This window comes from Eublepharis macularius, chromosome 19 (assembly GCF_028583425.1).
Source record: "Eublepharis macularius isolate TG4126 chromosome 19, MPM_Emac_v1.0, whole genome shotgun sequence".
NCBI lineage: Eukaryota > Metazoa > Chordata > Lepidosauria > Squamata > Eublepharidae > Eublepharis > Eublepharis macularius.
Genome location: NC_072808.1, coordinates 15,024,469 through 15,039,289, shown reverse-complemented (window position 1 = coordinate 15,039,289; position 14,821 = coordinate 15,024,469). Strand labels below are relative to the sequence as shown.

Below are 14,821 nucleotides of genomic sequence, written 5' to 3'. Positions count from 1 at the left end.
TGGAGGGCAATCTAAACTCCCCTGTCTTGAGATCAAGGGGCGGGGCCACCGGCCACATGACTGAGAACGATTTGAACTTTAAATCCCCCCTTGCTCCAGCTGACCCAAAGTGATGTCATTGTGCGGTCCTGAGTTCCACCACTGAGTTCCACCACCTCTTTTCCCAGAAAAAAAGTCCTGCCTCAGACAAAGTTTGAGGGTGCATGGAAGGGTCCAGATACAGAATACACACAAACAGAGCACATGGCTGGACAGCTTAATTATAGTGCAAAGCATACCCTGGGGCAGGACTGCATCTTCTGCCCCAAGAACAGTAGCTTAATGGCTGTCTCCGGAGGTAAGACAATAAATTGAGATAGGGTTGATTGAGCATATCGGGGTGGAACTATAGGTAAAAAGGTGACTGATGACCCACAAAAAGCAGAAGGTAAGAGTTATCAGGTCCCTGATTAATCCTGATTACGAAGGGGGAAGATCGGAAGGGCGTGGGTGAGATTAGCTCAGGAACTTCTGGAAGACTTCGTCTTTAAATCTTTGCACATCTCCGGGGTGTGGGGCAGCTAGCCAGTCTTGCCTCATAACTCACATTCCAGTAGTTTTCCACCTCCAGCCAGATTGGGAACCGTTCTTGCCTAGCCAGGCCATGTGCCATGTGCTTGAAGCACATAAGGAGAGGGGGCTTGTGTGATATTGCTATATTCATAAACTGCCCTTTCAGTGTGAGGGTCTGATTGTTAACAATGGAGTTTCCTGTTGGCTGCCATAGCTAATACTGATAGAATATTCCCTGCTGTCTAATCATCTCTAAAGGTCATAGAAGTGTGTCCAAGCAAATTGCTTGGTGTTGATTACATACACTTTGGTAACCTTCTGAAACCCAACCTTTCATGCACTCAATTGGGTGCTAATAAAGGGTGGCTTCCCTTTCTACTCCCCACCCCCATACATGTTTGCTTTGAAAGATGACTCTAAAGGCTGTGTTTGGATTACGTTTCTTCCAAGAGGACAGCTGTTGTGGATCCAAGCTGCGCAGCTCACATGCAGAACCAAAGCTTTCTTCGGCCAAGGTCTTCCCGTCTCCATTCATACAGTTGATTTGGATAGCTGCAGAGAGCACCAATCGACATAAGGCGCTTTGTGCTGCCATCCTAGAGTGAACTTCTCCAGAGGTGCTTAACAAGCACAAGGCCGGTGCCAGCGTTTCTGGCGCCTGAGGTGAGACACCTGCTCTGTGTGTGCGCACAAAGTGCACGCGTGCGCCGCCCCTGCACAATGACATCACTTGTGATGTCATCACGCAGAAGCGTCCTCCTCGGTGAAGGGGCAGAGAGGCAAGCGGGGACGTGGCCCGCTTCCTTGATTGCCTCCCCACTTGCTGCCATGCCGCTGGGGCACCCAGCTCACCGGGACCCAAGCCGAGGTGAGCAGCAGTGGCGAAGGGGTGGAGAGGCAAGTGGGGACGGCGCCTCCTTCTAAGTTCAGCGCTCAAGGCGGCTGCCCCCACTGCCTCAATGGACGCGCCGGCCCTGAACAAGCAGGTGCTCTTCAGTAGCCAGCTGCTGACGTCCATGCCAGGACTAGAGACTGAAGAAGTCACTCGTGGACAGATTTTAATCCTCCTTATTCTGACTCTTGTGTAGAGCCACAGCAGATAAAGAAATCTAGAATCAAAGCAGCTGGTCTTGTGAGTACATTTATCCTGAGGTCTCCCTTACTCGCAATACCACTACAAAGATGTTCACTGCATACAGAGGTGTTGAGCACTTACGATATTTGCAGCATTCAGGACCCAAAACCAGTGGCAAGGAGCGCTCACACACACACACACACACACACACACACACACGCTCACACACACACACACGAACTAGCCATTTGCATTACAAACATCCCACTGTCTTTTGCAGTGCAAAATCATTTTAAGACTCAAAGATGACAACGCTGTAAAGGCAGACATATTCACACAAAATTTAAAGAGGTCTTGCTGCAACTGGATGTGCAATGCGGACGGAAAACTTCAATTCGCCATAATATTTATTTGCATCCCAAATGTATCTCGTCTACATAGCAGCAATCAATGTTATCTTGCGTTGCTCAAGAAAGATGCAAAGGGAATTCGTGTGTGAATGCACTCAATTAACATTGATTCGGACATTACCTAAAGCGAGGGGGAAAGGAAGGCATATTTCTTCTTTCTTGGTTTCTAATGTAAAGTGCTAAGTGGGACTTGTGGATCTTGCCCATACTGAAATCTCTGCGAATTCCAGAACTCACAACTGCAGCGAGACGAGAAAAGCTCTCACTGTGTGCAATAGTTATAAAAGGAAATGAGTACTGAAAAGCAGAAAACCTTGTCTGCCCAAGAGAAGAGGGATTGCAAGGAGCCAGAGAGAAACCGCTAAGACACTTCCTGTTCTGATTTAATAATAAAGATGTCACTTCCCACTAAGATGCAGGAAAGGGGAAATCGGGGCTGACCTGGAGTGAATTGGACCTTTTGTGTCACTGAGGGCCAAGCTACACATGACGAATGACACTTGAACGGCAAGTGTATTTCTCCCTGTTCACTTGCCCTCCACTCAATCCACTTGCCGTTCAAGTGTCATTCGTCATGTGTAGCTTGGCCCAGTGAGAGGAAGGAATGGATAATCGACCTTGGGGCAAAACCTCTGTCTGTCCTGCGTGGGGTTCACTCAGGCTTAAAACCGGAGGGGAAGTGGATTTTATATTGCTTTACATGTGTCTATAAAGTAGCACTGAACTGTGTGTATGCGCAACCAGCTTCACGCTTGCCAATGTCTCTTTTTAGCCTTGAAGCGCCATCAGGTGGTCATGGCTGGTAACTGGGTTCATTTCAGCTTTTTAACACAAACTGATGCCAGATCCAGTCTGTATTTATTTATTTTGTTCATTCGTTTACTTCTTTTATGCCCCACCTTTCTCCCAGATGCTGATGACATCATTCTCCACTCCTCGATTTTATCCTCACAACAACCCTGTAAGGTAGGTTAGGCTGAGAGGGTGTGACTGGCCTAAAGTCTTCCAGCAAGCTTCTATGGCAGAGCGGGGACTTGAACCGGGATCTCTGAGATTTTAGTTTGATAGAGCAACTACTGTACCACACTGGCTTTCTCTGCACTGAACATGATGGGCTTTTAGACCCATTTTACATGTTCATTTATCCTGGGCTAACAACCCCTGAATTCTTTAACTTTTTAAATGCCCAAAAGGTAAAACAGGGCTAACGGGTATGGATGCCAGCCCGATCCCCTTTTCCCCTTTTAAACAGGCAGTGATGGAGAAGCTCGAGCAAGATGAGAGTCAAGCACTTTGCCAGACTCAGAGTGATTCCACACACGTTGGATAATGCACTTCCAATCCTCTTTATAGATCATTTGGAACGGATTTTTGTGTGCGGAACAAAAAAGCCACCTCAAACGATTGATAAAGTGCATTGAAAGTGCATTATCCAATGTGTGCGGAATCAGCCTCTGAATACTTTCACTGATGAGACAGGAGTAGGGGGACTGAATACCCCTTCAACAGATAACCAAGGCAACCCCTCTCTCTCAGCGAATAACTACAAATGCAATCTCTTTTCACCCCATCTTCTGTATTGCCATAGTGACTGCTTATCTCTAGATCAGACAGAAAGCTTTTGTGAACATTCCATTACATCATGGCAGTTCAGCCAATAGCAAATGGCAGCAGCCTGCAGGGTTTGGGCCTCTCTGTAAGTTCCCGTAACAAACTGGAAAAGACTACTGCTTCAGCAAAGCTACTTCCTCCATGCTTATTCATTTTTCTCTGACTACATCGTAAAACACTCATTTGTTAAGTTAGCTACTATGCTGTACAAATTGAGATCCCCTAAGGTATTGCAGAGGGTGATTAACTGAGGAGGATACTGCCCCCCCCCCCATACTGCAATAGCACGACACTGTTGAGCTTTGGAACCAGATGACTCGCTTCTTGTTTACCTTAGTTTACCCAAGCCCCAGCAGTCTATCTCCTGAAAACAATTGCCTGACACTTGATATCCAGGAGCCAAGCTACAAGTGAGGAATGACACTTGAACGGCAAGTGAAGAGACTCACGTGTATTCCTCCCTGTTCACTTGCGCTCCACTTGTGCTCCACTTGACCACATAGTGATCGAGTGGAGCGCAAGTGAATGGCAAGTGAACAGGGAGGAATATACATGAGACTGTTCACTTGCCGTTCAAGTATCATTCGTCGATTGTAGCTTGGCCCTAGGACTAGATGAAGCAGCTCTTCAGCCCAGAATGAGAAGGTGGATTTTTGAGTAACCATTTCTGCCCTGTGCTGTATGGAAGAATGCCTTATGGCCCATATCCCCTGGGGTTGACCCGAGGTGAACTATACCCCACCATTCATTTAACAGAGAGAAAATTGAGAAATCCAGAATGAATGTTTTATTTACAGATGCATCTGACAAAGAGAGCTGTGGTTCTTGAAAGCTTATGCTACAATAAAGTTGGTTAGTCTTAAAGGTGCTACTGGACTCTACTATTTTGCAACTACAGACTAACACAGCTAACTCCTCTGAATGTAAAAATAAAAATAGAGAAGCTCTTCAGAAGTCCTCCATGTTCCACCACGGCAGCTATAGAAGACCAGAGTCAATAGATATCTAGAAGCCTCGTGCCTTCCAAAATACAACAAGCTTTTAGAGGCCAGAACTCTCTCATCAAAAAGATACGCCAATTTGGTGCATTATACAAAATTTAATTTACTGATTATTCAGATGGAGAGGACATGTCTCGGGGTTACCATTTCAGTAAGAGGAAGGAAGTTATAGGGGCTCCATAGAAGTCACAGGAAGCAAAAGGAGATGTGGCACAGCAACCTTCCCTTCCGGCAACCTCACACTTTGGCCGCAAGCAGCAGCGCTGAAGCCCACAACATTTGTTACTGCAAAATCAGTCTGAAAAAAAGGGAGAGAGAACATAAGCAAAGGGGGAAAGGTTAGTCCAGGAAAGGGCTATAGGGCTAGATCTAGGTTTCTGTGGGCAGGAAAGAGAGAATGGGTACTGTAAAAACACCCTACACTATCTCCTATGGTCCCCGTGTGGCTTAACAGGAGGGCTACTAACCATTTTTTGGGTACTAAATTATGGGGTGGGGTATCAGGAGGCCACCAGGATAGCAAAGCCTGCTTTCGGTCATGATGGGGCCTGGCCAGGGTTGGAACCAGCACCTGCTTCAGACTCCGTGACCCAATTGGTGAAACTAATCACACATCTGAAAGTGTGCCCCAGATGCCAAATGCTGCAAAGATGGCCACCTTCTTCTTCAACAGACTGCCAGGGCCCTCAAAATCCATTTATACCCCCCTCTCATTTCACAGAGCTTGCGTTCGATCTCAAAAGTTGTGCCATTGGGAGTTTAGGATGTTCGTTTCTTCAGTCCAGGCCTGTGTTTTAGACTGTCTTACTCCAGGACTTAGGGCCAAATCAGATGTGACGGTCTCATCATGTCGGACACGAGGGCACCACCGCCATTCTTAAGTCTAATGTGGGTAGTTTAAAAATGCTGCAAGGGATCAAGTCCACCATGCGCTCTTTTTCCCTCCCCCCCCCCATGCTTTTTCAAGCTGCAAAGCAGCCATGGGGATGGGATGTGGACGGTTTTAACACCTGTAAAAGCACGGGGGGGGGAGCACATGTACCCCCAAGTTGAACACATGAACACGCAAAGCTTTTCTCCTCTCCAGAATTCTCTCTCTACCACCTTCATCTCACCTGTACAAGGCAGCACATTTTGACACGGTGCCTTTTCCAAGACCCGCAACCTCTGCTTTTCCAGGGGTTCACACACAGGCAACGGTTTCCCCCAGAAGCTGGTATTGGTCACCTTCCCAGTACCTGGAATGTTCATCCTGCAGCCCGGAGAAAATGTTAGACCCATGGATCTGGCTGGCTCAGTACACACCTCCCTCCCCAGACTTACCAATCCAGTGAGCTTCCACCTCCCCCCTTCCTCATGTCACTATGACAAGCACTCAGCCTCCCCCCATCCCAGACAAGCAGGGAGCTCTCCTTATTCTGCCCCACCTCAGCCCCCTGCAGCCATTCCATTCTGTTCCACCAGCCGCACACATCATCAGCATGATACACGTACATCCACACATTGCCCAGTTCACACAAGATAGCCGCCCCGCATGTATCCCACCCCTGACATGGCAGCTGGCAGGGTCTCCATTTGTGCAATGGAACTGAGGGTGCAAATACACGTTAGGGATGCTCAAGTGAACCTCCTTTCACATGTCCCCCCTCCAACTTTCCATGCACTCGCTCGCACCGTCATACTTCAATTTGCTCCGGGTGAATGCATTCACTCCTTCGATATCAGTTCCTCCTCAACTGCTAAAAGTATCCCAGTTTCCCCAAATCCATTCATTGAAATGCAGATCTTAACTCTCACACCTTAAAGAAATGCAAATTGGCAAGCCAAAGTTGCCTAGAGTGCTTGTTCTTGTAGCGAAAACAGAGCTGAATTGGTGCTTTGCAACTGTCCGGAATCACTTGCAGGTACAATAACACAAAGAGAGCTCCCATGAACGCGAAATTCACGTGCGCCAAGCAAGAACAGCCTGCACGTGCATTGAGGACTACATATACAATCCTGCACTTGAGTATCCCTAGGTACTTAGGTGCGCATATTTCCACCCTGATTGTCTGCAGAGGGCTCACCTCGCACAGAGGCTAGGCACCATTCTGAGAGCCAAGCTACAAGTGACGTCTTACACAGGTTGGGCACTTGTCAGCTTCCCTCAACTTTTGATGGGAAATGCAGGCATCCTGGTCTTGCAGCTGTAATGGAGAGCCAAGCTGTAAAACCAGGACGCCTACATTTCCCATCAAAACTTGAGGGAAGCTGACAAGTGTCCTACCTGTGTAAAGCGTCACTTGTAGCTTGGCTCTGAGAGTGGACCCTAGCTTCCAGCCAAGAGCCCCCCGCACAAGGGCCGTTTCCACACTACTTACCTTCATCCAGAACGCTGCAGAACGTCATGAAAAAAACGTGGAAGATAGCGTTTTCTCACGCGAGTTTTGCGCGATGTCGCGTTTCGCGGCGTTCCGGATGAAGGTAAGTAGTGTGGAAATGGCCACGGTTGTCGCATTTTGCACTGGCTTTGCTCCTGTGCCTCTTGCAACAGTCAAACGTTTAGACAGCCAGACGGTAATAAGTATGGTATTTGCCACGGCCATTAAATCATCCCAGTTGGGGAACCATAAACGTAAAATAAATTTACAGTTCCGTGAATTGTAACACAGTCCGTCATAAAAATAAATCAATCTATTACTGGTTCCACTTCAACTCTGCATCTATGATGAGCGAGCCCTTCCGCTTAATTTCTGCACATTACACTGCTGTTAGAAACACAGAACCGGAGCCGTTAAAAGAGGGCCTGGGGATGCCGTAAGCTACCGTTTTATTTTTTAATGTAAAACCTTTGTATCCTATCCTTTCCACCCAATCAGGGCCTGCAACACAGCAAACAATTCAAAAGAGAGTACAAATCAACTTGGAAAACAGTAGATGTGTCAGGTGGGTAGTTGTGTTGGTCTGCATTAGAAGAACAAGATCTGAGTTCAGCACACCTTAAGATTTCCAGAATATAAACTGTCAAGAGTCAGAGAGTCTCTCTATATGTTATTAAGTACCTAGGGATGCTCATGTGAACCTCATTTCAACTTTCCAGCACTCACTTGTACAGTCACACTTTCATTTGATCCGTGTCACATGTTTGATCAGTTCTTCCTCAACTGCTAGAAGTATCCCAGTTTTCCCCACATCCATTCATTGAAATGCAGATCTTGACACTTTCTCACACCTTATAGAAATGCAAATTGGCAGTTCAAAGGAGCCTACAGTACTTGTTCTCACAGCAAAAACAGAGCTGAATTGGCGCTTTGCCTTCCAGAATCACTTGCAGATGCAGTCACAAAAAGGGAGCTCCCGTGAAAGCGGCATTCATGGGCACTGAGCAACAGCCTGCATGTGAATTGAGGACTAGACATACAATTCTGCACGTTAACATCCCTAGGTACTTGGTAATGTGTAGAGAGACAGAGAGAAAAAGAGAAACAGACAGATAAACAGAGACCAAGAAGACACAGTTTGGAAGGCAGCAAGAAAGGGAGCTCTGCGTTGGATGAAGCCCTTTTGACATGCTCTTTGGACTTTCTGGGCAACAGATGTGGGGAACAGATATGGGCAAATCTGTATATTTGTGTGTATATATATATATATATATATATATATATATATATATATATATATATATATATATATATATATATATTGTATATATATTTGTATATGCTTGTATATACAGATTTTATTTGCTTCATTTATACCCTGCTTTTCTCCCCAGTGGTGACTCAAAACAGCTTATATTGTTCTCCTCTCTGCCATTTTGTCTTCACAACAACCTGTAAGGTAGGTTAGGCTGAGAGTGTGTGACTGGCCCAAGGTCACCCCGTGAGCTTCCATGCCAGAGCAGGGATTCAAATCTGGTTTCCCATTAAAAAAAACAGCAGATGTCTCCATTGCTTTCTCATCCAAAGCGAAGAAACCCAAGGCATGCTGCCCCTGGAACTCCTCACCACTTGAAGAAATGGCAAGTGTGTAACAGTACATTAGCTGGAGCAGACATTTAATTTTAAAAGACAGCTCTCTGATTTCGCATTCACCTTAACAACATGCGCACAACTGGAGAAGGGGCTTGTAACATAGGCGAAAATGCCCTTCTTTGAGGCAGCTTTCTGGAAAGCTCTGCTCTCTTTGCGCCTCCAAATGCTTATTTCCTCATAAAGAAGGATGGGAAAGAGACCCTCCTCTTTAGATCTGCCTGCCCACTGCTGCAATGTACAGCCAACCACAAGAATTAAGAGATTATCTGATATGCATGCGAAAAACTTGATGCCTGTGGCGCAGTCCCCTTGCCCCAGTACCCCCATTTCGGACTTACAGGTAATTAGGGTAGTTGGGCTTGCACTCCCTTTTGCGAGATCTCATCGGGTTCTGCCCACACGCGGGCTCACACAGGTCCCAGGGACTCCAGTCCGTCCAGGTGCCTGGCACTGAGAGAAGCCATACACAACAAACCAATTATCCATGTATTCCTTGCCCTGATTATTTATAAAACGGAACTTTTGTAAAGTTCAGAACTGCTTCAGGATTGGAGGTTCCCCACATGTTCCCAACGATGACATGGGCATCAGCCAATCAGAACTATGCAAAGCCAATGTCTGCCGTAAACTTGCAGGACTCGATTTTTTTATACGAGTCTGTCCTAGACTCTGTCATTTGATTCTTGGACCGAACAGTGATTTGTCTTAGCCCATTCTATATTTACTTTTAAGTATGGTACAAGCTTGTTCCCAATGAGTCTTAATCGAACTGATATACTTCTAACAGAAATGGCATTTGCTGAGAGATTTTACCTCTTCAGAGCCTGAGAATTCTGTAAGCACCTTTTCTAAAACACCTAGCAAAGTGATTAATGTTGTGGTTATTGAAAACTATCTTTTAAAGGAGCATTCTTTGGGCGTGGCCCGACAAGATGTGCATAATTTATATTATTGATGTTTTAATCTTGGGTACATTGCTGGCAATCATTGGTATGTTTTACATGTATTTTTGACGTAGGAAACGGGCCGTTTCCACACTGCTCACTTCAATCGGAACGCCGTGGAACGTTGCGAACAAAACCCGGAAGATAGCGTTTTCTCGTGTGAGTTTTGTGCGATGTCACGCGAGAAAGCGCTATCTTCCGGGTATTGTTCGCAATGTTCCGTGGCGTTCTGATTGAAGGTGAGGAGTGTGGAAACAGCACTTATCTTTCAACAACACTGGTAGTTTCCACACAGCCGCTCTTTTCCACCCTTGTCCCACTTATAGTGTGTGTTTTCCTGAGTTGCTCTGAGCATTCATACACACTCCCCAAAAGCACTTACCTTGCGCTTTATGTTCTCAAGCAGCCTCAGCATCTTCTAGAGTCAAAACACACGAGATGAAAAACCTAGATTCAACTCGTGTTCTCTTACCTTAAGGTTTGCCGGGAAGTGTAGGCGTCCTTGCAGCTTAAAGTTTAGCATTTACAGAGCAGCAGGGAGAGACGTGCAGGTGTCCTTGCAGCTTAAAGTTTAGCATTTACAGAGCAGCAGAGAGGGAAGTGCGGGGGTCCTTGCAGCTTAAAGTCTCCCGGTGCAGCCAGGCATCGCTCTGCAGGGCCAGGTCGGGTGAGGGGAAGGGAAAATGCTGTGATGCACCTTGAGAGTGGGAGGAAAGGCACCCCACACCTGCACTTCCCTCCCTGCTGCTCTGTAAATGCTAAACTTTAAGCTGCAAGGACGCCTGCACTGTAAATGCTAAACTTTAAGCTGCAAGGACACCTGCACGTCTCTCCCTGCTGCTCTGTAAATGCTAAACTTTAAGCTGCAAGGATGCCTACAGTTCCCGACAAACCTTTAGGTAAGAGAACACGAGTTGAATCTAGGTTTTTCATCTCGTGTGTTTTGAGTCCTAGAAAAAGCAGGTTTGGAGGGGAGGTCGGGCTCTTTCGTCACTGTTGCCCGCCTCCCTTTCAAATGTTTTTTTAGCTCTGCACATGCATGATCACATGCTGAGAGCTTGGGGGGAGGAGCTGGGTGTGGGTCAGAGGTTTCCTTGGAGCACTTTTGCCATTCACATGCCCAGGAACAAAGAAAAAGTGCTCCATCAAGCATCACCAAAAGAAAACACTAGAGAAAGTGCATTCATGGAATAAACGCCTAAAAACAGTTGGTAAGTGCCAATTCCACAACTTGTTGTTATGGGCAATGCGTATCATCCTTTTATAGCTAGGCCTATAAAAGCAGAAAGTTGCCCAGGTTTAGGTTTGCCAACTTCAAGCTGGAAAATTCCTGGAAATTTTTGGGCGGAGCCTGTGAACAGTGGAGTTTGGGAAAGGGGGCGAGCTCAGCAACACTGAGGGGAGTGCACACGCATACACAAACACACACACAAATTGGTAAATCCAAACTGAGAATACCAAGCCAGAGAAAAAATCGGTATTTCCTGAATGCTGATTCGATGCTCTAGTTCGGTTCAATTCGGTAAAAAAGTGGCCATTGTTTCCTATAGGAAACTCAATCTGGTGGTTATCCAGTGGGCGGGGGGGGCACTTTTCAACCAACCACCAAATTTGCAAGGAGCCTACTCCAGACCTCCGCCGCCAATTTTCATAAAGATTGAACCCGGGGGGGGGGGGCAATTTTACAGACCCTCAAAGAAGGTATCCCCCGCTACTCGCTATAATTCTCTATGGGAAAAATATCTGGGGGCTGTCCAGGGGACTGGAGGTGGCATTTTTCAAGCATTCTCCACCACATTTGCAAGAAACTGTTTCCTGACTGTCCTATAAAGACCTCTCAAGCTTCAGGAACATTGGACCCCAATTCTATGGGCCCCCAAAGAAGGTGCCCTGAGCCATTCCGTATGTTTCCTATGGGGAAAAGTCAAAGCTGACTCCCAATGCAGAAACACAATGGGGCTAAGGCTGCCATGGCCAAAGCATATGCCCAAATGCAAGCTTAGCTTATCCAAGAGAAAGCCCAACAGAAGCAAACCGAACCAATGGGGAGACCAACATCACACCAAAGAATCACACCCATTCTACCCAAACCAAAGTGAAGAAAGGGACACTTTTGCAACTGAGCCCAACAGAACCAGTGTCATTCACAGCAGCCAGGCATTTGGTTCAGCTAGTGGTGGAACACCACAGAACAGAACCAAGCACAAAGAATTGCGTATATTCCCAAGACTTACTCAAGCAAGATTTTACATTGTAGCAGTTTCTTAATTCTAATTGATCCCCTGGGCAGCGTTTCCCATCGTGGGCCCGTCCAATGCATCGTCTGTTCCTCCTCTGAAATCCAGGAATCTCTTGGCACTCAATTTTCCCCTGAAAGGTGTGTCTGGTGCAGTCGGACCAATCGCTCCACTCAGACCAATGTCCGTCCACTGCGCAGAGTGTAAAAAACAAGATCCGTTTCAACAGCTAACACGAAGCAGGACAACAGCAGTCAAATTTATTGGCATTCATTGGAATGTTCATAGTAGAAGGGGGTAGTAGCAGAGGAACCTCCATACAAAAAGCAGACAGAAGAAAGCACACACTGTTGTAGAGCTCATCTGTGATATGTTGGGTAAGATCTGCAGATGTTCTCTGAGCACATAAGCGAGCGTTATGCTCCTAATTCATGGGGCATTGAACAATGTAATTCTGTTTAGGATTGCCCTTCGAGGGCTGAGTACATTCTGGAGTTTTCTCTTTTGCAAATGCAGCCTCCAAGTTTGCTTTATTAAGGATGAGAACAGAGTAGGGACAGAGAGACACTAGTGCTCCTCGAGGCTGGGTTTGCCCCCCCCCCAAAAAGTCATTCAAAATAAACATAGAAGAATCCATAATGTACAGCTGATCCTTTATATAAAAAGTTAGGTGGGCAGCAGGGACTGGTTATTTTCTCCCACATTCCCTTGTCATTCAGTTCTTCAGTGGGCTATTATGAACGAAATAGGGAGAGTGGGCATAGAACAGTGTTTAAACACCGTACCCTGACCTGGATAGCCCAGGCAAGCCCAGGCTTGTCAGATCTCGGAAGCTAAGCAGGGTTGGCCTTGGTTAGCAATTGGATGGGAGACCCACCAACGAAGGGTTGCAGAGGCAGGCAATGGCAAACCACCTCTGTCAGAGCCAAGCTACAAGTGACGCCTGACACAGGTTGGACACTTGTCAGCTTCCCTCAAGTTTTTTTTAAAAAAAAATATTTTTGTTTTTCATATATAGAGAGAGAGAGAGAGAGAGAGAGAGAGAGAGAGAGAGAGAGAGAGAGAGAGAGAAGAGACATGAGACAGTTATCATTAAGTTTGCCTATAGCTTCCCTCAAGTTTTGATGGGAAATGTGGGTGTCCTGGTCTTGCAGCTTGGCTCTCCATTTAATTGAAGTTTACAGAGCGGCAGTCTATGGGAGGGAGAACATGCGGTCAGGAGGGGAGTGCAGGCGTCGGGCTCTCGCTGGGCGTCCCCCTTCCCTTCCGCTGGGTGTGTGTGTGTGGGGGGGGTTCTGTAAACTTCAATTAAATGGAGAGCCAAGCTGTAAGACCAGGAGGCCTACATTCCCCATCAAAACTTGAGGGAAGCTGACAAGTGTCCAACCTGTGTCAAGCGTCACTTGTAGCTTGGCTCTCAGTCTCTTGCCTTGCAAACCCCAGCAGGGGTCACCAGCTATGATTTGATAGCACTTCCCACCACACATCTGCACTATAGTCTCTGTGGTATCAGAAGAGAGGCAGCTGTGCCCAATTTATTTGCAATAGATCTCCAAGATACATAACCCAACACCAGATATTATGCATAAGCCACTTTTGTTGGTATAGTATCGCACAGAAGTGGATTCTGCAAACCGACTGACGCCACGACAAGACCATGACTAAGTGTGATAAGAAAGGAGCAACGTGTCCCTAAGCAGAGTTACACCCTTCTAAGCCCCTCAGCTTCAAGGGTCAAACACGCCGTGACATCTGCCACAAGTTGGATAGCGGTTGCTGCTGCAGTCAGGGCATGTGGAGCCCCACAGCTGGGCAAATAGGGCTTCTCATGGCACTTCCAGCTCAGGAGTACAGCATGGGGAAAGGTTAGAATCTCTCCCCCCAGCCATGCTGGGCTCCCAAGCCAAATCACTTTTTAAAAACTTGGATAATTCCAGAAAGAGGGCCTGGAATATTCCTGAGGGGGCCCAGGCCCCATAGCCCCCTTCCAGGTGACACCTTTGAGGACAGTAAGGATGCAGAAGCCCCCTAAGAGTTCAGGGTGGGGAACATAGCGGGCATAAAGCACCTCCTTCATATTCCTCTCCTTCAAGACTTCATAATGGGATTGAAAAACTTGCTGAAGCAGGGCGACATTCGCCCTGGGAGGAAGTCCAGAAACTGGTAGCAGAAACCAGTTCTCTTCTGGGAAAGGGAAGGGTTACAGCAGTGGCTGGACGAGCAGACAAAAGCAAGCAGGTGAGACAGGCCAGTCTCTGGGTCCACAGCTCTTGGTACCTACTTATAATGAGCTTCCATCCCCTTTCCAATTTGTTCCACTTTACCTGGACAAGGCACCTGGGTGTTGCAGATTAAACTGCGAGTGTCTGGCCCTGGGCAGCTTTTCCCTCCATACTTTGGTGCAGGGCTGTTACACACACGCTTCTCCACTTGCCGGCCAACCGCACAGGTCACCGAACAGTCACTGAAAGGCTTCCAGCTGCCCCAGTTGCCGTCCTCTAAGGTGCAATGCAAAGGAAGGTAGACAGAAGGGGAGTCAGATTGATGAAACCACAAAGACCCCAAATGATGGCTGGCTCAGAGAATGGCATCAAAGAATCACATCTAGGGTCTGATTACACGAGACTAGAGATGGGCACGAACCAAAATATGAACCAAAATTAAGTACGAACCAGGCTGGTTCGTGGTTTGTGAACCAGCGATTCGTCAGATCCCATTTCTGACGAACCGCCACGAACTTCAGGCTGGTTCATTTGGTTCGTTTTTTGGTTCCTCACTGCAGACAGCCTGGTTCCAATCAATCAGTTTCCTAGGCAACAGGGGATGGACTTCCTCCAGACCTTCTGCTGACCCGGAAGTGAACTTCTGCTGGCCCAGAAGTGACCTTCTGCTGGCCTGGAAGTGATGATTTTCTGACCTGGATGTGATGTTTTCACGAACCAAATGAACCGGTTCACAAACCAGGGGCAGGTTCGTGA

General features: G+C 47.0%; 1 protein-coding gene across 1 annotated transcript in view; it reads right to left on the bottom strand.

Annotated features, from left to right (window-relative positions):
- Positions 1-4,412: 4,412 nt before the first annotated feature.
- Positions 4,413-14,821, bottom strand: part of CFP (complement factor properdin) — a 35,826-nt gene continuing 25,417 nt past the window's right edge. The window contains exons 6-10 of the mRNA XM_055003904.1: positions 14,168-14,341; positions 11,841-12,035; positions 9,001-9,112; positions 5,765-5,901; positions 4,413-4,947 (exon numbers count right to left, since the gene is read on the bottom strand). Coding sequence (XP_054859879.1) covers positions 4,943-4,947; positions 5,765-5,901; positions 9,001-9,112; positions 11,841-12,035; positions 14,168-14,341 — 623 coding nt within the window. The 3' untranslated portion in view covers positions 4,413-4,942. The remainder of the gene's footprint in view (positions 4,948-5,764; positions 5,902-9,000; positions 9,113-11,840; positions 12,036-14,167; positions 14,342-14,821) is intronic.